Source organism: Zalophus californianus, chromosome 8, assembly GCF_009762305.2.
Source record: "Zalophus californianus isolate mZalCal1 chromosome 8, mZalCal1.pri.v2, whole genome shotgun sequence".
Classification (NCBI taxonomy): domain Eukaryota; kingdom Metazoa; phylum Chordata; class Mammalia; order Carnivora; family Otariidae; genus Zalophus; species Zalophus californianus.
The window spans coordinates 24,351,643-24,377,214 of NC_045602.1; the positions used below are offsets into that span (position 1 = coordinate 24,351,643).

Below are 25,572 nucleotides of genomic sequence, written 5' to 3' on the forward strand. Positions count from 1 at the left end.
ACTCTGGAAATTTGCAGCCAAAAGCCAAATGGCCTTTTATAGAATCAGTTTTAGACATGGAGAAGGACTTACCCATGCTTTCCTGGAGTGGGTACCAGGAGAATCTCCCTTCCAGGCTCGTTGTGGGGCAGCAGCTGGGCGACATACCTCCCAGAAGGCTGCAGGTGCCTGTGCACGGACACAGCCAGCCTGCAGTGTTCACTGCTGCTCCTCATCCATGGGCTCAGGATGGTGTGCTTGGAGTTCGCAGAGGTGTTGAGGAGGAGGAAGGAGCCTGGCAAGAGACAGAGAGGGTGACTCTGCAGGTGTGGCCAGACAGTAGGACCAGCAGCATATCCATGGCAGGATATAGAGACCAATGGCACCAAAGTCAGCAAATACTGGAGGCCTTTCTCACCTTCTTCACATACACCCAGCCCTCCTCCCCTTTCCTTAGATTATCTCTGTGAAAAGCAAAGCCTGAAGCAAGAGGTAATTCAGGACTTGGGCTTTAGAGTCAGGCAGACTAAGGTTCTCACCTTAGCTCCCTTATTAACTAGCTCTATGTCCTTGAGTCTCAGGTTCTTCATCTGTAAAATGGGAATGAAAACACCTACTTCACAGGGTGGTTATAAGGATCACTTGAGATAAGCTTGGAGAGTTCTTTACCCAGTTTTGTGCAGAGGGAAAGGACCCTATTAAATAATCAATTATTTGACTTCAACTGTCTTCTAAGTTAAAGCAGAGAAGACAGCTACAGATTCTTTGCCAGCCTGTAATAGGCACAACTAATGGAGTCTCACAGGAAACTGGAGAAAAAGAAGGGGTATTCTCTAATCCCCAAAGAGTAACCCAGGTGCTAAGACATTCTGCTGGGTTTACATCCTGGTCTACAGGGACAGCCTTGGCAGTCACCGCCTCCGTAAATGTGCCAAGAGTGGAGCAAGAACATCAGTGGCATCTTGGCAACATCCATGTAGGGTGTTTCCACGTCCCACAAGCCAGGCTACACTCTGGGGCTTCTTAGGCCTCCTGACAGGTCACAGTTCCAATAAAAGCTGACCCAAGTTCCCCACAGTGCATTCAAGCCAACTTGGCACTCAATTTATGGCCGACTCAGAGTTTCTCTGGAATGTATGTGTTGGCTCTACAATCTCAAATAGTTCGGACCAGTTCAAGGTTTCCCTTGAGAGGCGGGTGGCTTGGAGAGGCAGCATTTGGGGCACACGTTCACAGCTCCTGATCACTGATCCTTTGGTTACTAGCTGAGTGATCTTTCGCAGAGCATTAACTTTCTCAGATTTCCGTTTCCTTGTTTATAAAACAGGGTGAGAAGGGTTGGCTGAACTCAATAATCTCTTAAGATCCATTTCAGCTCTTGAGTCTATGAGTCATATGAATTTGTAACTGGTCTCCACAAGGAAAGCCCTACAAATTCCCCTGATGCTGGCCTGTGGCAGAGTCTCCCTCAGGGGCAAGCCAAGCCTAATTCCAGTAGCACGGGCCAAGTGATCTATAAGAAACCTGTATTCATGGGCTTACTGTCAGCATAAGAGCACAGCGCATTGGAAGCCTATTGTAAGATCCCCAATCCCTCCAGTGTGAACCAGCTAATGAGTGCTCAGCCTTGTGAAATCACTTCTGAGTGCTTCAAACTGGTCTTCTTCTACAGACAACCCAATTGACCACGTAGGTAAATGAACTAGCAGTCAGGGGTAAAGAATGATGCAGATGAAAAGAAGGGATCCCTACCAGAAGCATTCTTCAAGGAGAAGGCATAATATCAGGAACTAGAGACTTGCAAAATTCTGGAAGTAGAGAAATGTGACTTCCAGTTAAAATCAGGATGAGGTCAGCACAAGACTGTTTCTGCGCAGGACTGGGGACCTGGGGTCAGCACTAGAAGCTGAACCCTCTGTGATTGCAGGAATGTTTCTGCATGGCAGATAGACCAGTAAAAAGGGCTCGACAAACCTCAGTAAATAATCTATATTATGATCCTATTTTACAATGGGGGAGATATTCTCGTCATGGGCACAGAGGTAGAAGAAAGGGATTAGAATAAAAAACTCAGAATTAGAAAGGACTTAAAGATCATCTAATATAATGTCCTGGCTTTTCTAGAGAAGTAGACTGCAAGTCAGAATGGGGAAATGACTTGTCCAACATCTTGATCTGAAACTCCAGACCAGAGTCCAGGTCTCTGGACTTCTAACCGGTGTTCTTTCCCTTGTATATTTCTCCTTATCCCACTGTATCCCTTATCCTAAAATACGATCAGAGTGCATTGTGGTCAAGCTGTAGGACTCAGGCACTCAGAGGGTGAAGAAGAGAGAAATGCAGGCAGTTGGGTGCTGGACCAAATCCATTTGTTCACTAGCTCCCTTCCTCACTCTTTCTTGCCCTCAAATTTCATTTCCTGGATGCCAGTGTTGAGCGAACATCCAAGCACGGGCTCTGCTCTGGGGACAGAGACAGAAACCAGAACATAGTTCTAGAACTCCAGGTCCACAAGGGGGATGAGGTCATTGTAATAACTGCCATCAAAAGTAGAGGTTATAAAGTCGTAAGACACATACAGGTGAAGCACTTTCAGAGGCTCCGGGAAGAAGACATTGGGTTCAATTGGGAAAAGTCATAAAGAAGACGACCTCTGAGCTAGGTCTTACAGGGAGAGAAAGACAAAGACATTGGCAGAACCGGCTGTGTGGCAGATGAGGGAAGGGGAGAAAAGGCATAAATGTAGGAAGTGCATAGTGGCACTGGGTCACAGAGGGGCAGCTGAAGACAAGGCTAGGGCAGTGGGGGTGGGAGCAGACCATACAGGACTTGGTATTCAACTTTATTTTTGGAAAACGTTTTTGAGGAGGAGAGTGAGGTCGTCAGAGTGGTGCTTCAGAAAGATGAATCTCTTATGGTGGGGGAAAGGTGGGGGGGTCAATACTGACCTGACATTGTCCTATAGCACCAGTCACACGAGGAAAGGCTGTGGCTAAATGCCAATGGGACGTGTTTAGATTGTTACTGTTGTAAGCAAAAGTGCCATGTTGGGGACAGACTCTGGGATCACCTGGGGTTTCCAATACCAGACGAGTGTGTGTTTGTCCAGAGCAGGTGAGAGTCCTGGAAACATCTCTGGGTGGCACAGTCTTGCTCCACAAGCTTTGGGGCATGGCCTGGGGTTAGAATGCAGCCAGCCTGTCACATGTAAGGGAGCAGCAACTGGACCCTGGTCTGAGATCCTGCTCTGATGTTTTCAAGTTGGTGGAATGTCATATTGAAACCCAGTTTTTGAGCTATTGAGGGAAGGAATGTGGGCAAGAGAAAGGAAATGTTCTCCCTCTTCTCAGAAGATGTGCACACACATCCCCCAGGGGAAACTCAAGTTGCCAGCGGGAGAAAATCAAGCTGAATCAGGTGCTAGGCTTAGGGCTCCTCCTGCACCACTCTCCCTCCCTCCTGGGGGTGGGAACACATGTAAACTCTGTCCTTGTAATTCAGTAGCTCAATAACGGAACTCTTTCCAAGCTGACTGGAAGATGGATTATTTTTCCAGTTCTAATATGTGAGACGATGTTTATATGAATTTTGTTTTGTGCAACCGGACTATCAATAAAAACCTGAGCTTAAAGTATCTTCACTGTCAATGAAACTCTAGTTGAGAGCTCTCTCTTCATCAGGAGCTTTCCTCTCTCCAAAAAAAAAAAAAAAAAGGAAAAAATACATTTCATAAGCTCCTTGGGATATTGTCAGTATAAATCTTTTAAAGTCAGTGAGCATTTCTGTCTCCCCTCCCTCTTTTCCGTTTCCTGTTTATTTTGCTCAGAATAGCTTGGGGCTACTTAGAGGCTCCTGGGGTCCCTTCTAATCAAGAAGGATGGCCTGGCAGCTCACAGACCCTCCCCCAGGCTGGGCCATGGGGGAGTGGAGAAGCAGATCAAAGAGCCTTGCTTAGACAGTGCCAGGATCATGTTTCCCTTATTAGTGGATCACGTTGATATGTTCAATGATTAAATATGGAAGGGCCATTATTTTTTACGTTGGTCATCAATATAGGGATGTGTAGCTCTTATCTCAGTCAGCAGGGGGCAAATTATGGGCCAGAAACCAAGGGGCATGAACCTTGGAGTCAGACAGACTCATTCATATCCAGGCTCTGTCTGTCTAGCTCTAAGCTTCAGACAAATGATTTAAACTCTTTAAACCTTAGTTTGCTCGAATGTAATACGTGTCTAGCCTATCTCACATGGCTGTTGTAGAGATTAAGTTAGATAACATGCGTGACATGGCCAGTACAGTGCCTAACCTCCGTAGGTCCATGATAGATGTTGATTTTGTGCTTCCAGGGGTGTCTAAATGGGAAGCTCCTTTTAGCTCTTACTAAACTTGCAGTCAGGACGACTGAGTCAGGAAGACTAGGTCGGCCACGACCAAGCCAACTTTGTCAGTAAAATGAAAGGGTTGGACAGATCTTTCCAAGAACCCTCCCAGCTCCAAACTGTCGGTAATTCTATCTGCCTGCCTAGAATATTATCATTCTAAAGGAACCATGTCAAGTCTCCAAGCCCCAAGTCCTAAAGGCTTGTCCTAATTCACCTCTGTGGCGGCTCTATACCAACAGTCTCCATCGGTTGGCCAAATACACTGTGAACTGTGATTCCCTGCCCTGCTTCTTCTCTTCCGATTTCCACAAACACATCCCAAGGAAGGGCTCCTAAACTCGCATCATCTGTTTCTTTAGACGCTTCTGCTACAAGGCTGGTTACCACCTCTGAGTATCTGGTATTCAACACAATGCCTGCACAGGGCAGGTACTCAGTGACTTCAAAAAGTCGAAGCAATATACGCACGTGGCCAGAAGTCAGACAGTCCACAACCGTATGTAATAATTTTTTTTTAATTTTATTATGTTATGTTAGTCACCATACCAGACATCATTAGTTTTTGATGTGGTGATCCACGATCCATTGTTTTCATATAACACCCAGGGCTCCATGCAGTATTAAGGAGGGCACGCAATAATTTTTTAAAGCTATCCCCCAATCCTGCTCCTCTCTCCAAGTCCCAGGAACATTTTTAAGATTTCTCAGTTCTTTTGGTGGCCACCTTCAGGATTCTAAATATGGCGATCATCTTGTTACTTGCTGAGGCAACAACTTTAGGCTCCTTACATCCATGGGACAGTTAGAAAAATGGTACTCTTCCCCTTCTTCTAATTCTTGATTTTTTAAATCCCGTTTTTCTTTTTTATTATTTGCCTTTTTAAATTTCCATGGCAAATGTATTACTTGTTCCATCAGCTTTATACACTATTTCCTGGCTCTCCTCACTAGAAGATGGCTGTTAGTCCTTCTGTCCTTCCCCACACCTTCCCTGCCCACGTCCACCTTCCAGGTCAGCTGGGCTTTTCCTCACATTTGTCAACATTGCCTAAGAGTGATTAGGTCTTGTGTTTTGTTTACAAGTTGATGCTAAACTTTGACGATCAGTAAGTAGAGCTTATATACTGATGACTGTATTATTTTTCCAGTGCAGTGAAGAAGGGTTATATTTGTGATCTTCTCCATAGGTCCAAACAACACATTTCTACTTCATGGAGAATGTTTCTAGCATCAAGATCAAATGAATATTCTCTCTTTCTCTGTGTTAATTTGCCTCATGTTTTGAGCCCAGACTTTCTTGTACAGTTTGTCTTTCTGGAAATTTCTAGTTGCTGTTCTCTTTAATTTTATATCTGCCTTCTTTCGTTCTTTTTTCTATTTACTTTCCATCTGTCTTTTACACCATATCACTAACACCTTTATATATTCCTTGAAAAATCTCTCCCTTCTTCTCAAAGACACTGATTTCCTGTTTTAATCTGGACCAGCTGCTTTCTGGGCTTCCTGCAGAGCATTATTCTGGAATTTATTTTCACTGGGATTCTTCCATCAGTCCCACCATCCTTAGGAAACTTCCTCAGGGGAAACTCATCGTGAATCTTTGAATATCTGAAATATTTTTATTTTGTCTTCACGCTTGGTTGACAGCTTTTCTGGCTATAGTCTCCAGATTAGAAATTTTGCTTCAGAAATTTGAAGGTCTAGCTTCAGTGTTGTCTCCTCAGTGTGACTGAGGAGAAGTCTGAGGCTAGCTTTATTGCTAATCTCTTTGTAGTCAATCTGTCTTTTCTCTTTTTGGAGGCTTTCAGGATTTTTTTTTTTTTTTTTTTTACCATAGGCTCCACGCCCAGTGTGGAGCCCAGTGTGAGGCTTGAACTCACTACCGTGAGATCAAGACCTGAGCTGATATCAAGAGCCAGATGCTTAATCAACTGAGCCACCCAGGTGCCCCTCAAGATCTTTTTTTTTTAACACTGAGTTGCTAAAATTTCAATACAATGTATCTAGGTTCAGATCTTTATAAAAATTCTTCCTGGCATTTGGTGGGTTCTTTCACTCAGAAAACATACTCCTCTTTCATCTCTAGTAAATTCGTTTTATTATTTCTCTGATGCCTTCATTCTCTGCTCTGCTCAGCCTAAAATTTTTCTGAAGACCTTTATCTTTCAAATTAACCTCTGTTACCTAATTTATCCTTGTTTTCTCTGGCACCCATTTTTTTATGTTGATAAAGGCAGAGGGGCAGAGGGAGAGGGCAAGAGAATCCCAAGCAGACTCCACGCTGAGTGCGGAGCCTGACACGGGGCTTGATCCCAGGATTCTGAGATTACAACCTCAACCTGAGCCAAAACCAAGAGCCGGATGCTTAACCGACTGAGCCACCCAGGCACCCCAATATTTCTTTTTCATGCTGCTGGGCTATTCATAGGCTGGGTGATCCTGGATCAGCACCATATATTTAAACAGGAGAGACAAGGAATGCTGATAGGGACTTCAGCGCACATAGATGGTGCTTGCTCTCTCTGTCAGAACTGGCCTGATGGCAGGTGTCAGGGCCATGCCACTTTGCTGGTGCCCACTCCCCAATGACAGCAGGATGGACTCACCACTCGGGCCATGAACACTGCTGCTAGCAGTCTTAGCACCTGAACTTTTAGAGATGAGCTCCCTTTTCCTTTCCCCTGCAGTTAAATATCCTGCTACCTTTAGTCTGGAAAACTGGGGTTGAAAGTGGGTGGGAACATATGGGGAACCATAGTCCAGAGGAATTTCACTCTGTTCCATCCTTCCGGAGCATCCCTTATCACTACTTGGCTGTTGTTTCTCCCAGCCGATGGACTCCCTCTGTGCTAAACTCTCCCTGCGTCTTTTCAGCTATGGCTGCTTCAGCTCCTCCATCACCAGCCTTGTGCTCTTAAAATCATTCATGGGTTTCCTCCAGTTCTGTTTGCTAGTCAGAATTTATCCCCTCCTTGGTCATCACTTGAGTGGTATTTCAGGAGAGAAGGAGACAAACGTGTGTGTAACCCACCGTCCTGAACCAGAAGCCTCTTAATCATATTCTTTGAATAAGAACATCGGTAAACAGATGTGTAGATGGACAGACTTCTGTCTCAATAAATCACACAGCATTCTGCCACCATTGGCTAATTGTCCATGTTGCAATTAAACTGTTAAATCATTATTTTAAGCTATCGCTCATTTGATTGATCATGATGCCGTTCATATTAGATGGGACCTAAGGAGCAGCAGAAGTTAAATGGGCTGGAATATGGATAGAAGGAGTACAATGTGACCCACGCAGGCCTCATACAGACACAGGCCACTAGATGTGGTGTCAGGGGATAATGCTGTGCTGTCCCCAGAGTACATGTCACAGAATACCAGCCCCACAGGGGGCTGACAGGTATGACGGGAAATCTCTGGGATCAAGTAGGCTGGAAGGTTACTGGGTCAAACAAAAGGAAACAGGCTCTTTCACTGCAGGGCTTCTTAGAACCTTACTATGCCAAAGAGTCATGACTCTTTAAGAGTAGAACATAAAATTAAGATTACCCAAATTCCTTTGGGTACAGAACTCTTTTGCTGTTGTGTATAATGTACCATGGAATGTGCTTGGAAACCCGCCTCCAATGTATTTCTGCTCTAGAGACCGTTTGTAGAAAGAAAGGGGAAAAAAATGAAAAGAAAAGAAAGTAGTGTAGAAGGTGAATGATCTATCTGTACATCAAACATCTCTTAAATCTTAAGAAGGTGAATGATCTATCTGTATCTCAAGCATCTCTAAAATCTTAAGAAGGTGAATGATCTATCTGTATCTCAAGCATCTCTTAAATTTAAGTCTTCTTGGTTTGTCTGACTTTAAACTGCCGTCTCATCAAGAACTGAGCTCCTCGTGGCAGAATCCTGCTTCTGGAGAGGCTCCTGAGTTACCATGTAGGTCTCTCTACCTGATCAGATTAAAAGCACTACATTCCACATCCAGCTTTAGAATGTCAGAGCTAGAGACAAATGTGGTGGTCACAAAGCTTACCCCCTGGCTGTACTGGGGAGAAAACCAAGAAGCAAAGAAGTGAAGGACTTGCCCGAGATCACACTGCAAATCAGTGGTGGGTCTGGAATTGGAAACAAGGTTCTCAGGCTCCCTTTCCAATGGAAGCTCCAGTCCCCACCTGTCCATGGCGTTTTCGGTGAGACACCCTGTTGCCCCAGACCTCACTCTCCTTTCTTTGTACCCTGACAACTCTGAGGACTGGGTCAAGTAGATGGTCTCAAGCCTATCATCTAATTATGCGCAGAGGTCAAAGACCACGGCGTGGGCTGGTGGGACTCAGACAGATAAGTTCTCCTTTGGAAATCATTTGTGGGGGCCTATGGTGGTTCCCAGTGGCTGGGCAGTATGTGAAGGTCTCCTCTGCTCATGTAATCTTACAAAGTGACCAGAGCACACTGGTACTACATTAAGAGTTCCCTTATTGTTTATTTTTCAAATTCAAATTCTGCTACTCTACCCTCAACTCAGGTTTTAGGTTTTAGCGCAGAATTCTGAAATTTAGAGGAAGGAGTAGGTGGGATTATCCCCACTGGGGTGCTTGGCCCAATGGTGGGTTAACTTAGGAATTCAGAACTTCAAAGACCTAGAGCTCTTGAGGGTCATCAAGCACCACCTTTCGCCTTGCAGGGGAGGACACTCAATCCAGGAGGGGGAAGGGGTATGGCTGGGCTCCAGAGAGGGCTGCTGGGCTGTGGTAGGACCCAGCCCTGGGCACTTTGACCGTCTCTGCTGTGATGATCCACCACCAGCACTTAAATGTATTGCTTTACTGCCCCATCATTGCAAAGCACTCTGAAGAGAAATGGTATCAGTTTTTGAGATCAAATGATGAGAAAAACCAAGTGTGCTCATTAAGGGAGGGAAGGGAGGTAGGGGGAGTTGATTTTCCTTGACAGTATTATTAATCTCAACACTATGAGTTCAGTTGTAGCCTAAAGTCGCAGTACACTTGCGTGTTTGGCGGAGTTCTGCAAACTCCCTCTCAGGTCCAAGTTTATTAAGGCAGAAAGAATTCATGCTTGTGTGTGTGTATAGTAAGTATGTGTAGATTTGCATGCGCATGTATATAAATAGCTATATAAGGGTGTGTATCTGTGTGTATGTGTTCATGCTAATACAGATCCCTTATTAGATCTCTGCCCCTCTCAAAAGGAATAAATCTTTCTGGGGGGCACACATTTTTTTTTTTTTAACCAACAGGTTTCGTTTAGGAGAAAGGGAAAAAGCCAATAATCTCTACATACTGCGTGTGTGTCCTGGGGTGTCAGCAAAAAGGATAATAAAACGCAAAGCAAATAAATAGAAGGAACAGAAGCTAAAGTGCTGAGAAATCTTTTTTCCCCTAAGAGCTCATTTTGGTAATCCTCAAGGAAAATAGAAAAGCACTTGATCTGATGAGAGGGAGAAAGGAGAAGCCAGACGAAAACTAAACAATTGATTTAATTCAATGAGAAGCAGGAGGAAGGAGAGAGAAAATTATCTGCTGCAGGCGGGGTAGGAAAGGGAGGCAGTTAGGGGACCAAAGTGCCTTTGTCGTAACAAAATCCACTTTGGAGGGAGAGAAGCATGAAATCAGGTTTTCCCTTATCCACATTGGTTCTTAGCTCTGGAATCAGATTATTCAACATTTGCTTTAAGTCCCAGATGTCAGAGTATAAAAATTGTCCATGTTACTTTTTAAAATTTTTGCTAAGAGGTAGAGATTTTATTACTTTTTCTGTGCATTTCATTGATTATTTTTTAAATTAAAAATTTAAAAAGCAATTTTTTACCCATTTCCTTGTGGGAGTCTCACAGGATCTTAGCTTCATGATCTTAAGTTCTGATGTTCCATGTACTATGGCTCTCAGACACTCCTCTGCTGAAGGAGTACAAAACGTGGGCCAACATTGACAACCAAGCTACGTGGCCGAAAAGCAAGAGAAGGCCACCATGTCACCTGTATGCCACTCTGGGCATGCTGCATGGAGCACCAAGAGAACACCCCGTCCAAATCTTCGTTTTTCAGAAGAGGGAACTCACATGTAGGAAAGCGAAGGGCCTGTCTGAGGCAGGAGGGGCATGGCAGGATGGCTAGGCGGAGTTCTTAAAGGTTCTAGAACAAGCTGGGTTTCTTCCAACTGGTCTTCCCACTTCTTGCTTACCTTCCCCCTTCCATTCTGCACACATAGCCAAAGCCATCTTCTTAAATAGAGTTAGTCACTCCCTTGTTCGAAACTTGCCAATAGCTTCCCACCGACCATGAATTCAAATCCAAATTTCCTACTATGATCTTCAAGGAAGTCCAGAGGGGACCTGACCTGTAGCAGATGCCATAGGTGGGCTCACTCAACTCAACTCTCTGACCAACTTCCTTCTCACTTGCCTTTCTCTTTTATTGAGACTGGAAGTTAAAAAATGACTAGATTTCACCAGCCTTCTTGACAGATAGGAGTGGCCTTGTGACACAGTCTGGCCAGTGAACTGTAAGCAGAACTGTGCTCAGAGGGTTGCCAGACTTAGCAAAAAAAGATACAAGACACCCTGTTAAACGTGAATTGCATTAATAAATAGTGAATAATGTTTTCAGTACAAATATGTCTCAAATACCGCATGGGTCATGCTGAGACTGAATACTTTATGTTGTTTCTCTGAAACATTTAACTGGACATCCTGTGTCTTATCTGGCAACCCTATGTGCTGGAGAATTTTGAGACATCCCCCCACCCCCAACGCTTCTTTCTTTTTCTTGCCTGGAACACAGACAGAAGACCTGGACAGGTGGCAGCGATCTCGTGACCATAAAATGACAAGCAAGAGCACGTCGAATGGAAATGGAGTTGAGTCACTAATTGGGTTGCTGGACATCTGCACCATGGCTTGTCTCTGGTCTTCTTACGGGAAAAATAAAACAAGGCATCCAAGATCTTTCTTTGGCTAAGCCCCTGTAGCAAGGGCTTCGGGAGCTATGTAGCTGACTCTGTGAACAGGGATCTTGGCTGTCTCGGGCCAGCTGTTAGTGCCTAACACAGTGACAGGGACAGTGCTTCTGCAATGAGTATCTGCTGAATGGATCAAGAAAGGAAAAAGCAGGTAAGTCATCTGTTTCCTTGTATCTTATCTAGACTAGTGTCATTCTTCTTATTTATATTGGGGAGAACATTGTTCCCCTTGAACTGACTGGTGCCTATAGAAGGATTATTATTTACAACACAAAACAAATCAAGGGGAGGGGTGGGGGGATGGGTTAGCCTAGTGATGGGTATTAAAGAGGGCACGTTCTGCGTGGAGCACTGGGTGTTATGCACAAACAATGAATCATGGAATACTATATCCAAAACTAGTGATGTAATGTATGGTGATTAACATAACAATAAAAATTAAAAAAAAACAAATCAATTTTTAAGGTGCCTGGAAATTTAGACTCTTAAGATCAGTGTTTCTCAAATTGTGGTTTATAACCCATTAGTGGGCCATGAAATCACTTTAGTGGGTCATGACCAGCATTAAATAAAGAGGAGGAGAAGGAGAAAGAGGAGGAAATCAGGAGGAAAAAAAAGGAGACTGGAATTTTAAAAGATCCACATTATAATTTTCCTTTGGGAAACAATGGTTATGGATATACATACACACACAGACACAGACACAGACACAGACACACAAATGCACACATACCCACAGACACACACACAGACACACATATGCACAGACACATACGCACACAGACACACATGCACATACATACAGACACACATACGCACACAGACACACATGCACACAGAGACACACATGCACATACATACACACATATGCACACAGACACGCACATAATAATAAATTATAATTCTTTACACACAGACACACACACACAGACACACATGCACATACATACAGACACACATACGCACACAGACACGCACACAGACACACATGCACACACATACAGACACACATACACACACAGACACACATGCACACAGAGACACACACAGAGACACACAAAGAGACACACATGCACATACATACAGACACACATACACACACAGACACACATGCACACATGCACAGAGAGACACACATGCACACACATATATACATAAACACAGATACACACACACGTTTTTGTATAAAGTACATTTCTTACTGTGAGTCACAGTTAATAAAATGGAAAGGCTCAAGAGGAGTAGTGTTCAAATTTCAAATGTCTATATGTGGAAATTCTATTGGCCGGATTCTGGTCCCTGAGCCACCTCCCATTAGCTGAGTGACTTTGGGAGGAGAAGTAATCTGTCATCTCCAATTGTACCTATGTCTAATAGGCCAGCTGCTAACTAAGCCTGGTACCACTGGTACTCAAAATGTAGCTCATGCAGCTGAGGGACTGAATTCTTCATTATATTTAATTTTGATTAATTCACATTTGAAAACTGACAGTTGATTCAGTTATTGGAAAAATATGTTTGAACAACTTGGGTATGTGAATCTGATTTTTCAACTATGAAGTTTAGGAGATAGAGATAAAATATTTCAGATGAATATGTAGCTTCCAAGTTGAAATGTACTGTCAGTATAAAATGCATACTGGATTTAATACAGGAAAAGAATATACAATACTTCATCAATAATTTTATATTGATTACATGTTGGATAATATTGGGTATATTGGGTTAAAGAAAATATCTATTTTTAGTAAAACCATGCTTTTTGTAATGTGTTTTCTAGAAAACCCAAAATTACATCTTTGGCTATTATATTTCTCTTGGACAGCACTCCTCTAAGGATTAAGTGTCTTGCCCTAGGCCACTGAATGAGTAAGTGCTTCAACCACTATTATGATCCAGGTCATCTGACTCCAAATCCATGGCTCTTCCCATTAAACTACAACAAATCACATCTCCCTAGGCTTCACTGTTATCTTTAAAAACAGTGAGTGAAATACAGATGTAGGATGGTAAGGATAATGATGGCTAACATCTAATGGGTGCCTAACATGTCCCAGGCACTGAGTTAACATCTTGTAAGATTTATTGCACTTGATCTCACAACAAACCGGTAGGTAGGTATATGATCATTATATCCGCTTCTTAGATGAGGAAACGGAGGCTCAGAGAGATCAATTACCTTGCCTATCAGCTCAACGTGGTGCAGACTAAGTGGCCCAGAGGCTGGCAGATCCATGCAGATGACTGAACATTTAGGGCCTTTCCCTGGATTACAGCCCTCACGAAAGCAGCTGGGCTCTGTTTGGGTGACAGAGAAGCAGCTGTATCTTCCAGAGTCCTGTTAGATTCATTTCCTTTGGGAAATAACATCTGCTGATCTTGCTGCTGATTCCAGTACCATACAGTAAAAATCTCCAAGCACCACAGTCTTTGAATATATAGATAAGGTCAAGAATGTGACTTTGTATCTGAAAAGTTTTCAGCCAGAAAATTGAAATATGGGCTTCAATACTATGGAGGCTTATTTAAAGATCTACCTGCAATGTGAAACTAAATTTCAATAATAGCTTCAAAGATAGGGACAAATCATACTTTCCCAGTGAAATTACTTTTTTTATTATAAACATTGTGTATGTTCATTAAATGCAATTTAGAAAAAAAATAAGAGAAAACAATTTATCTAGAGTCTTACTATACAAACTTTTTATTTTACTTGGTGTTTTTGTTCCTCTGCATGCATATGATTTTTAAAATTGATAATTCTATTAAATATAATTTTTCCTTGCTCTTTCACTTAACATTGTATCATAGGCATTTTCTGTGCTTTTAAGTAGGCTTTGCAAATATATTTATTATAATACTTGTATGATAGTCCAATAAGTGGACATCACATTTAAACTCTTTCTTTAGACAGATTGTTTCCAATTTTTGGCCGTTAAAGATAAAGTTTTTCTCTTGCTCCTTGGCATATCACAGTCTTTCTGGAGGGGTAGTCGACCAACAGGAATCAAAAATCTTAAATCGTGCATGTTCACAATTGCCTTTCTATGGGTCTGCTTTAAAAAACAGAGTTATATATCCAGACTTCTTGGCAAAGTCGCTTAGCATTATTTATGTGGGCCAATATTCAGAAATGGTAAATGTTGGACATAGGAGATTTGTTAAGTAATGTATGGTGTAGCTATGTGATAAAGTACTTCAGGAAGCCACTAAAAAAAAGCCTGTCTTGTAGAACAGGTGAGGATTATTAACTACCACTAGCAATAATAACCATAGCTTGCTTTATTTAGTGCCGGGCACTGTGCTTATACATATTTAGGAACCAATGTAACCCTTAACAACCTACGTGCTCGGTACTTTTGTTATCCATGTCCTTTGTACAGAGGAGGAAACAAGCTGGCAGCTGAGTAAGCAACGGGACCAGGACACAAACCTGGGGGGTCTGTCTCCAGGGCTTACCTCCTTAACCTCTGTGCTGTAGAAATACTGAGGATGTTCATGGGCTATCACTAGATGGAAAACATGGCCAAAACAGCAAGGATAGTGTGACCCCAATGTAGTAAAATATAATAAGTATATGAGTATGTATATGAAAAAAGAAAATACTTGAGGGTATTCACCAAAAGGTTAAGTGGGTAAGCCCAGGTGGTAGAATATTTTTCTTTATACTTTTTTGAATTTTCCAAAGCACCTATTAGTTTTTTGGTATTTTTATTGTAGTAAAATATACATAACATAGAATTTACCATTTTAACCATTTTTTAAAAGATTTATTTATTTATTTAAGAAAGCGAGAGAGCACGAGCAGGGCGAGAGGCAAAGGGAGAAGGAGAGAGAGAATCCCAGCAGACTCCCCACCGAGGGCAGAGCCTGACGTGGAGCTTGATCCCACGACCTTGAGATCGTGACCTGAGTGGAAACCAAGAGTTGGACATTCAACTGACTGAACCTAGGCACCCTCCATTTAAAATTTTTTTTTAATTTATTAGAGAAAAAGAGAGACAGTATGAACAAGGGGAGGGGCAGAGGGAGAGGGAGAATCAGGCTCCCCATCCCAGGACACCGGGATTACCACCTGAGCCAAAGGCAGATGCTTAACCAACTGAGCCACCCAGGAATCCCTGGGCGCCGCCCCACCCCTTTTAACCATTTTTAAATGTACAGTTTGGTGGCATTAAGTATACTCACAATGTTGTGCCACTATCATTACCATCCAACCAAGAACTTTCTCAGCATCTCAAACAGAAGCTCCCAGTTACCACCTTCCCCCAGCCCTTGGTAACTTCTTTCTGTCTCTATGAACTTGACTACTCTAGGTACCTCACGTAAGTGGAATCATACATGTGTCCTTTTGTGACTGGCTTATTTCATTAAATATAATTTCTTCAAGGTTCATATATGTTGTAGTATGTGTCAGAATTTCATTCCTTGTTAAGGTTGAATAGTACTCTATTGTATGGATAGACCACTTTTTGTTTATCCATTCATCAGCTGATGGACATTTGGATTGTTCTACCTTTTGGCTATTGTGAATAATGTCACCATGAACATGGGTGTACAAGTATCTGTTGGAATCCCTGCTTTTAGTTCTTTGGGGGAATTGCTGGGTCATATGGGAATTCTAGGTTTAACCTTTGGTAGAACTGCCTAATTGTTTCCTGCAGTGGCCACATTCCCACCAGCATTGTACGAGGACTTCCAGTTTCTCTACATGTTCACCAATATTTGTTATTTTCTTTTCTTCTTTAAATAACAGCCATCCTAGTCAGTATAAACTGGTATCTCATTGTGGTTTTGATTTGCATTTCCCTAATGACTAGTGATGTTGAGCATCTTTTCTTGTACTTATTGGCCATTTGTAAATCTTCTTTGGAGAAATGTCTATTCAAGTCCTTTGTCCAATTCTTAATTGGGTTGTTTGTTTTCATCTGTTACTTTTTAAATTATAAAAATAAACCACAGTGACTTTTATGTAGGATTTTAAAAAATACACATCTGATTGTGTTCTTTCTTGCCTCTCTGCCTTGGGCTGCTTCTGGGATGAAATTCACGCTACCAAAGCACGGGTGGGCGAGGCTCTCTCTGCAGCCTCCTATCACACTCAATGCTGCAGGAGTTCCAACCTTCTTGCAGACACTATACTCCTGCCCACGCTCTACCTTTGCAGAGATCTCCTTCCCTTCTCTTCTCCCTTCACATTGCCCTTCTTTATCCAGCCAAATTCTCATCACCCTTTAAGAATCATCTCAGGATCATGAATGCCTGCTATGTCCTAAGCACCATCTATGAAGATCTCTACGCATCATCTCACTTAACCCTTGTAATAGCCCCTGGACTGAAATACTATAGTTATTACTACTTTTCTAATGGGACCAGTAAAGCTCAAAGAAGAGAAATAAGTTGCCTAGTCTGGAAGATGGCCTCACCTAGAATTCAAACCCAGTTCTCTGTGACTCCTGAGTCCTTAGCCTTCTGCCACACAGCTGGGATAGCCTACAAAGACAGTGTTCCTGTGACCTGTTGCAACAAAACTTGGTAAGATAAGACAACCACCATTATACCATGCTTCTGCATTCTGTGGGGAAGGAAGTTGTGCAGGGCATAGTGTGGCTGCCTTATCTCTGCCTCATAGTCTCTGGAGCCTCAGATGGGAAGATTCAACAAGTCTAGAGGCTGGTCTAGGCCCTGGGCTGGGGTGACTTACAGACGGGTCTCATTCTGAAACTGCTCACCAGAACGTCCACATGTAACTCTCTGTGTAGACCAGGCGCCCTCACAGCAGGGTGGCTTGCAGGTGTTTGGACTGCTTACATACTGGCACAGGGGTTCCAAGAATGAATGTTCTAGTGAAACAGGAGAAGCTAGGCGGCCTTTTATGATCCAGTCTTAGAAATCACTTGGCAGCATGTCTTCCTGCGTTCTGGTCAATGTAGTAATAAACCTACTCCGACTCAAGGGGGAGGGCACATAGATCCACCACTCAATGAATGGAGTTTTTAAGATTTTTGCAGCCATGTTCTAAAACCACAATCGATGGGATCAGCTGTGATCTATGCTGGGGCATCTGGCTAGATTGATAAAGACGGAAGAATCTGAAGGGATTGGGGCCAAACATTGGCTCTATGATCAGCCTAAAAATGAGCTTTCCAAGAGTCCAAAGAATAGTGGCCAAAGTGGTGGAGAAAGCTCATCTTGATCTGAGTCAGCACTGTTATTTGAGACGAATTAATCCAGGGTATCTTGTAACGCCACCAAGGCTTCCAGGCAGAGATGATGGGCGAGGCTGATTAGGGAGCAGATTATGACCATTTAATCTTGTTTCCTGATGATGGATCATGGTGGAGGGCATGGATTTTGGAATCAGACAGACATGGGTTCAAACACAAGCTTGACCATTTCCCAACTCTGTGAACCTGAGCAAATAACTTGACCTTTCTAAGTTTTGGTTCACTTTTATGTTAAATGAGGTAATATAAGCTACCTCTACTGGGACTCTAGTGAGATGTCAACGAGAAAGCGCCAACACGCGCCTGGAGCATAGTATGCACTTATAAGTGTTAGTTACAATTATTCATCATTCAATCCCTCATTAAAGACATGTTTATTGAACCCTTCAAAAAAAAAAAAAAAAGAATCATCTCAGTATTATTTCTTCAAATAATCCTTCCAAACTCTCCAGGCTGGGCTATGGTCTTACTCCTGCCTTTGCTACATGCTCTGGATGCCTTTGACATTTGCCTCCTAATGATGGAGTTATCTGTGCATGTCTCTCGCACAGGTCGTGCTCACTCATTGAGAGTAAGTGTGGGCCCTTGTCATCTGCATACATCAATTCCTAGTACAGAGAAGGAGCCCAATATTTGCTTAACAGAACTGAACTCTTGATTTCTATTAACTAACAGCTTACCAACAAGGCTTTCTACTTTGTCTATCAGTAATGCATAGAAGTACCTGTTTCATTGCTCTCTTGGCTGCATTGGGAATGATAATATTTGTTGTTTCAATTTTCATTTCTTTAATTACTAGTGAGGTTGAGTCATCTCCCCATATGTTCTTCAATTAGTTATTCCTTCTCTTTTGTGAATTGCCTGTTCATTGATTTGTTCAGCCATCTATAGCAGGGTTACTTTTCCTCACTGATTTGTAAGAACTCTTTAAAAAACAAGGCTATTACTCTGGAAAACAGTATGGAGGCTCCTCAAAAAGTTGAAAATAGAGCTGCCCTACGACCCAGCAATTGCACTACTGGGTATTTACCCCAAAGATACAAATGTAGGGATCCGAAGGGGTACGTGTACCCCGATGTTTATAGCAGCAATGTCCACAATAGCCAAACTGTGGAAAGAGCCAAGATGTCCATCGACAGATGAATGGATAAAGAAGATGTGGTATACACACACACACACACACACACACACACACACACACACACACACACAAAATGGAATATTATGCAGCCATCAAAAGGAATGAAATCTTGCCATTTGCAACAACGTGGATGGAACTGGAGGGTATTATGCTGAGCGAAATAAGTCAATCAGAGAAAGACATGTATCATATGATCTCACTGATATGAGGAATTCTTAATCTCAGGAAACAAACTGAGGGTTGCTGGAGTGGTGGAGGGTGGGAGGGATGGGGTGGCTGGGTGACAGACATTGGGAAGGGTATGCGCTATGGTGAGCACTGTGAATTGCATAAGACTGTTGAATCACAGACCTGTACCTCTGAAACAAATAATACATTATATGTTAAAAAAAAAAAAAGAAGATAGTAGGAAGGGAGAAATGAAAGGGGAGAAATCAGGGGGGGAGATGAACCATGAGACTATGGACTCTGAGAAACAAACTGAGGTTTTTAGAGAGGAGGTGGATGGGGGGATGGGCTAGTCCGGTGATGGGTACCAAGGAGGGCACGTATTGCATGGAGCACTGGGTGTTATACGCAAACAATGAATCATGGAACACTACATCAAAAACTAATGATGTAATGTATGGTGATTAACATAACATAATAAAATAAAATAAAATAAAATACTAAAAAAATAGAAATTAAAAAATAAAAACAAGGCTATTAACCCTTTGTCTATTCTATTTGCTAAATGAAATGGCTCTCATTTGTTCTTTGTCTTTTAATTTTATTTTTAATGTGAAAATATTTGAACAATTTTATGCTATCAAAATCTTAGATATGAAGTTTACCAATTTGACTATTTATATTGATGAACTTGAATGTTCTCTAATGGCTTTCCATGGTATCACTTTCAATAGAATTTGATAAGAATAATCACTTTATTTAAAGATATACCAATTGCACTCTGACACTTTGGATAGAACTTTTAAGCATAATTACATTCATAGAAATCATTAAGTTTAAAAAAAGAAACCTAGTGAAGTCACTGAATCTATAGTGTAAATTGAGCTTTCTTTAGGCTTCTTTAGCTATTACAATTAGAGAAAAAAAGCCTTAAATTTCAAGTGAGATCTAAATTGCAAAACAATAGTCAGATCTGGAGAAGAAGGGAATATGAACAAGCATGCTAATCATCAACCCTCAGGGACCACTGTCCATAGGTGGGCTTTCCTTTGGCCCATGTCTTGGTCAGCAATGTCTTTTAAATCGAGATTAGTAGTCAATGTCTAAAAGTCAGGAAACATCAATCACATGAAAATCTGCATTTCTAGCTGCTCTGGGGAAAAAAAAGGAAGATCTGGCAACAAGGGACCTGGTTTTTGGTGACAACAATTGACTCGCGTGGTGTATCTGCTAACCCCCAGATGGCCATGTGCTCTCCTTCTCCACAGTCCCCACCATGCCCTAGAGTCCCATCACTGGGGATGAGGGTCAGTGGCCATTTATCGTCTTGCTCTTGGCCCACTTCACTCATTTACTTTGTCTGCTAGGCTGCTGTGGGCCTTTGTGTTTTGGTTTGGGATATCAAATCAGGCTCCTAGAATCTGCTTGGTAATCTCACCAACCATATATCTATGAGGTTTCAGTGTAAACCCAGGGCTTTGGAACTGAGAACTGCCAATTTGTAAGTACGGACCTATTGCTATCAGTGGAAATTGCTACCTGTTTCTCATCCCTACCCGCCACTTCCCTCTCCTCCTCCTTCCCTTGGTTTGGACTTAACAAATATGATTTATATTGACTTCAGTTCAGAAATTCTGTAACGAAAGCCCACCCGAAAAATAGTGAAGTGACCCCCACTGTGATTGTCTGAGGACGCAACTGGCATCTTGTACCTTATGTCCTGACGGCCACAGGTAATGATGATAAATATTAGGCGCAGACTCTCAATTTCTTTGGAAAACAAGAATGCTTTGTGTTTCAAAAATCAGGAGGGGGAAAAAAAAGACCAAAGGTCAGTCAGTTGCCTAGGACTAAAGAAAAAGAAAAGGATAACTGTTATATATTTATAAATACAATTTAGAAAAAAAAACTATTCATTTGTGGAAGACAGAAATGGCTTTTTCAGGCTGTTAAAAGGTGTAAGTTTGGTGGCGGGGGGGCAGGGGGTGGATACTGCCTTAAGGGCCAGGCTAACCTGACATAGGAGAAGGGGATTGGAATCCTCACTGAATGACAAGATGATCAAAACTGGCCCCAAAGGGAACTTGGCATCAAAGCTCTGTACCTATGATGGCCCAGCGGGTACCTGGGAGCCTACCTGAGATGTGCTGCAGCCCAGACATGGCCCCGGCACTTCGAGCTCTGATCACCTGGGCCAGATCCTGGCTCCGCATTACGTGCTGTGCAATCTAACTACAGAATGAGGTAAATAGCCTCTAAGGCATTTGTAAAATAGGACAGTGATAGGGCCCTCTTACACACTTATGGTGAAGATTCATAGAGGAAAACTATGTGAAAGCACTTAGCAGACACTCTGGTATTCAGCAAGGGCTCAATAACTGTTCACTGTCATTATTACTGTCATCACGATCATAACTATTGCAAACAAGACTGTCCTAAGCACTTGTGCGTCTGTCAAGACAACTTTCAATGATGAGAGAGACAAGAAATGCCACAGGGACAAAATCTCAAGGTCGAGGTCCCAATATAGGGGCCCGAATGGGGGTGGGCCAGGCCTGGGGATTGGAAAGGTAGTGCTATATTTTCATAGGTTCACTCTTCTTTAAATACAAAAGTTATTATCAAGAAGTCGTAGGTTTTGCGGGTGATTTTAGTGGAGCCCACAAGAGCTATCCAAGTTTCATTTAAACCTGGAAGTGACATTCAGCTCCAGGTTTTCTGATCAATATTCTACCTGCGCAGGTTTATACTGATGACATTTCCCAAGTTTCCCAAGGCTTGTTAGTAAGCCTCAAGGGGCCTGAGCTAGCCTTCCCTTGGAATTTATAATCTTACACGATTTAGCCTATGTTATAAGTTGTAAATATCTCTCATCCAAATAACTTGTAGTAAATTACACTCCCAATTTTGATTTCTCCCTTCTTTGAATACTAACTGGTTAAATCAGAAATACCTTCACAAATGCTTCAGTCTTATTATCTGGCTCCCTTCTGCAATATTTCATACAGCAGGTGGTCTATTCCAAGTATAGGAACATGTATCATTCAAATGTATAATAATATCACATATACTTTGTTCCCTAAGTGCTGCGTAGGTCCTAGACAGGTAGATGTTCACTGAGTGATTGATGGCTGAAAAAAGCAAATGCAACCATTTTTTAATGGAAAAAAGAAAAGAATAAAGGAACTAAGCATAACCCTGAAACTGAGACATATTCTCTAAATTCTGCTTGTAAGTAGCCTAGAGCAGATCATCAAATAGCCTATCTGGAAACACTAAGACATATTGAAAGTGCTTGGTTTTCAGGAACCCAATGGTCATAGGTCATGTAGGTATTTCCTATATAGCCGAGGATGTTGACACCGTCTTAGGGAACGATTTTTGAAATAGTTCCAATCAGAATGTCAGGGCTCAGAGCTCACTGGTCTCAGATCCTGGAGCATTTGGCAGGTTGATAGGCTGGGAATAGGCAGTAGAAGCAGGCCAGCAACATCCTTCTCTTTGACCTTTTAACTCACAGCTGGGCATGAGACAAAATTGATGAAGGGCTTCCAAATGAAAGCATTCTCCTTCATCTGAAATACCCACTGGTAGGTTACAAGATAGATTTTAAGCATTTACTATACATAGCACTACAGTGAATGGGGTGGGGATGTCTCTAAAGGATTATATACACCTTCCTGGTCATCAGGGAACATAGAGTATAGTGGAAAGAAAAGCAAGAACAAAAACCATAGGCACAGATAAGTCATAGGTGCCAAAGAGTTGCAAAATAATCCATGCTGGGATTTTAGGTTGTGGGTGAAAGTTGGACATTTGCATATGTCGTCTCCTGCCCGTCTTCTCCAAGGTGACTCAGGGAATCTGAGCTTGCATGTATGTGTTCTTTCAAAGCCCTGGCAGAGGGGTCCTCTAGGCCAACAGTCCACAGTGCCTTTAAAGACATAAAAAGCTGGGGGCGCCTGGGGGGGCTCAGTCAGTTAAGCGTCTGTCTTCAGCTCAGGTCATGATCTCAGGGTCCTGGGATGGAGTCCCACATCGGGCTCCCTGCTAAAGTGGGGAGCCTGCTTCTCCCTCTCCCACTTCCCCTGCTCATGCTCCCTCTCTCTCAAATAAATAAATAAAATCTTTAAGAAAAAAAAAGAGATAAAAGGCTGTTTGTTTCTTTCCTCCTTCCATGTCTGGCCAATGATGTCTTCGGTCCTCTGGTTACAAAGAGGCTGCCAACCAAATCTGATCTGAAAAGTTCTTCCTTCTTTATGGCATCTGTAAACACTACATGATTATCCTTGATCATCTCTTCTTCATTTACAAACAGGTTTATCTGTTTAGGACACGTGTTAGGATATTTCAGATCATTCACCAAATCAGAGAAATTTTGACTTGCAAGGACTCTTAGAATTGGAGATTTCTGATTCGGCGCTCAAATATTCCTGACCATCTCAGGGTTAGCTCTTGGTTAAATGCTCAGGCTTTGCCTCTCCCAGGAGTCCTCTATACTCTTAGCTTTGCCTACAGAATGAAGCCCAACCTCTTTAACCTGGCCCACATCCTCTTTACACCTCCTTGCCCTCAGACCCTTCAGGTCACAACAGGACCCAGCCCCCAATCCACAGAGCTAGTCACTGCTATTCAAAACCTCCATATCACCAAGCCTTTGCACGGACCACCCCCTCTATGCCTTTCCTCCCCTTCTCCACCTAGAAACTTCCTAATCACCCTTCAAGTCCCCTTCAAAGGTTGCCTCCTCCGGCAACCCCATATCAATTTCCTCAAGCAAAATTAGTCATGTTCTTCTTTCCTACACCCATAACTTTTTGTATTATATTTTCCAAAACTTAGTGCCTTATTATGACTGTGTACCCATGTTTTCGGCTAGTCTGTGTTCTCCCCAAGGGTACAAATCACAATTCATTCATTCAGCATTTATTCCTATATTAATTCATTCATTCACTCATTCTCCCCAGCACTTATCCCAATCCTGACACATAGTAGATACCCATAAGTGACTCCTGGATTAAAGTGATGGGGAATTTAGGTTTAGAAACGTGAACTCATCTACTAATTGCTGTAACAGATCAAATTTGAAGATTTCAAGAGGATACCCTATACTTTTCTGTCCATAAAACTACCATATACAATGCACAAGTGGAAAAGCTTTCTAGTCAACATGCATCCTGTACCTGATCTAGTCTGAAGGACTCAGACAGGTCTACCCAGATCTGAAAGCAAAGAGTTCCTGAACAGTTGGATGGACTTTAGCTTAGCTGCATGAAGTGGTAGAGATAACCCCAAACTGAACTTCAACAGCCCTGCTAAGAATCTGTATTGAAGGAAGACCCATCTGATGGCCTTGGGACCCTCACTCTGTCAGTTTTGGAGACTCAGAGTTACATCCAAGTCTGTTTGTTAGAGATTCAGAGAGCCAAGGGACGAAACATCTTGAAATCTTGAATAACTAGGTAGAAATGATGGAGTACATAAGAGAAGTAGCCCTAAACTCTTGCCAATAGAAGCTCACTGGCTGAACACTTGTCATCACTGACAAGTAATAGAGATCTCCAGAATTATGACACAATTTTTAATATGTTCAGCTTTCTAATCTTCACTGTCTCTCTACATTCTTAATATTTGCCATCAACCCTTAATGAGGTTCTATATCTTCATTTTGGGGGATATACTTCTGCTAATTTATCACCTTCGGTCCCGCGAGATATGTATTTCAGCAAGGCATGGATAAATTATTGTAAAGCATATTTATTTAGCACAATCTAATTATTACAACATTCGGTAAAGGCAAATGAATAAATCATAAACGAAGAGTAATGAGGGTGGAGCTGCTATGCACGTGTTTCTGGTGAGTGTATAAATGTGTGTGTGTGTGTGTGTGTGTGTGTGTGTGTGTGTGTGTGTGTGTATTAGCCTGCAAAACACATTCTCCTGACCTAGCTTGGGACTCGAATAGGATGTCTGCAAAGACATACTTCTGATCTGTACTGTCCAATACAGTAGCCCCACACCCCATGTAGCTCTTGAGCTTTTGAAATGTGGTGAGTCCAAATTGAAGCGTGTTATAAGTGTAAAACACACACCAGATTTTGAAGACGACGTGTTTTTTTTTAAAAAATGTAAGGTATCTCAGTATTTGGACAGCAGTTTCAAAGGTTCTTAAGATGTGAAACACAGAGCTAACATACACCTTGCAATTCCATTCTTAGATACTACCTAAGAGAAATGGAAACATGTCTACACGGAGATTGGGACGTGAGTGTTCATCGCAGTTTTATCCATACATAATAGCCAATGACTAGAAACATGTCATATGTCTATGAACTGGTGAATGGATAAACAAAATGTGGCATATCCTTACAATGGAATATTACTCAGCAACAGAAAGGAACTAAGTACTGATGCACGCCACAACATGAATGAAACGTTATGTTCGGTGAAAGAAACCAAACATAGAGGTCGAGATACAATTGCCTTTAAAGCTATAGAGACAGGAAATAGATGAGTGGTTGCCTGGGGCTGGGGATAAGAAGTAAGAGTGACTGCAAATGGGCTGAGTACTTCTTTTTGGGGTGATGGAACTGCTCTACTTTTTTTAAAGTAAACTCTACTCCCAATGTGGGGCTTGAACTCACAGCCCCAAGATCAAGAGTCTCACGCTCTACCGACCGGGCCAGCCAGGAGCGCTGTG

General features: G+C 42.3%; 1 protein-coding gene across 1 annotated transcript in view; it reads right to left on the reverse strand.

Annotated features, from left to right (window-relative positions):
- ALK (ALK receptor tyrosine kinase) overlaps positions 1-25,572 on the reverse strand; it is a 685,531-nt gene that overhangs the window by 317,220 nt on the left and 342,739 nt on the right. Inside the window, exon 4 of the mRNA XM_027621933.2 lies at positions 73-274. Within this exon, the coding sequence (XP_027477734.1) occupies positions 73-274 (202 nt within the window). The remainder of the gene's footprint in view (positions 1-72; positions 275-25,572) is intronic.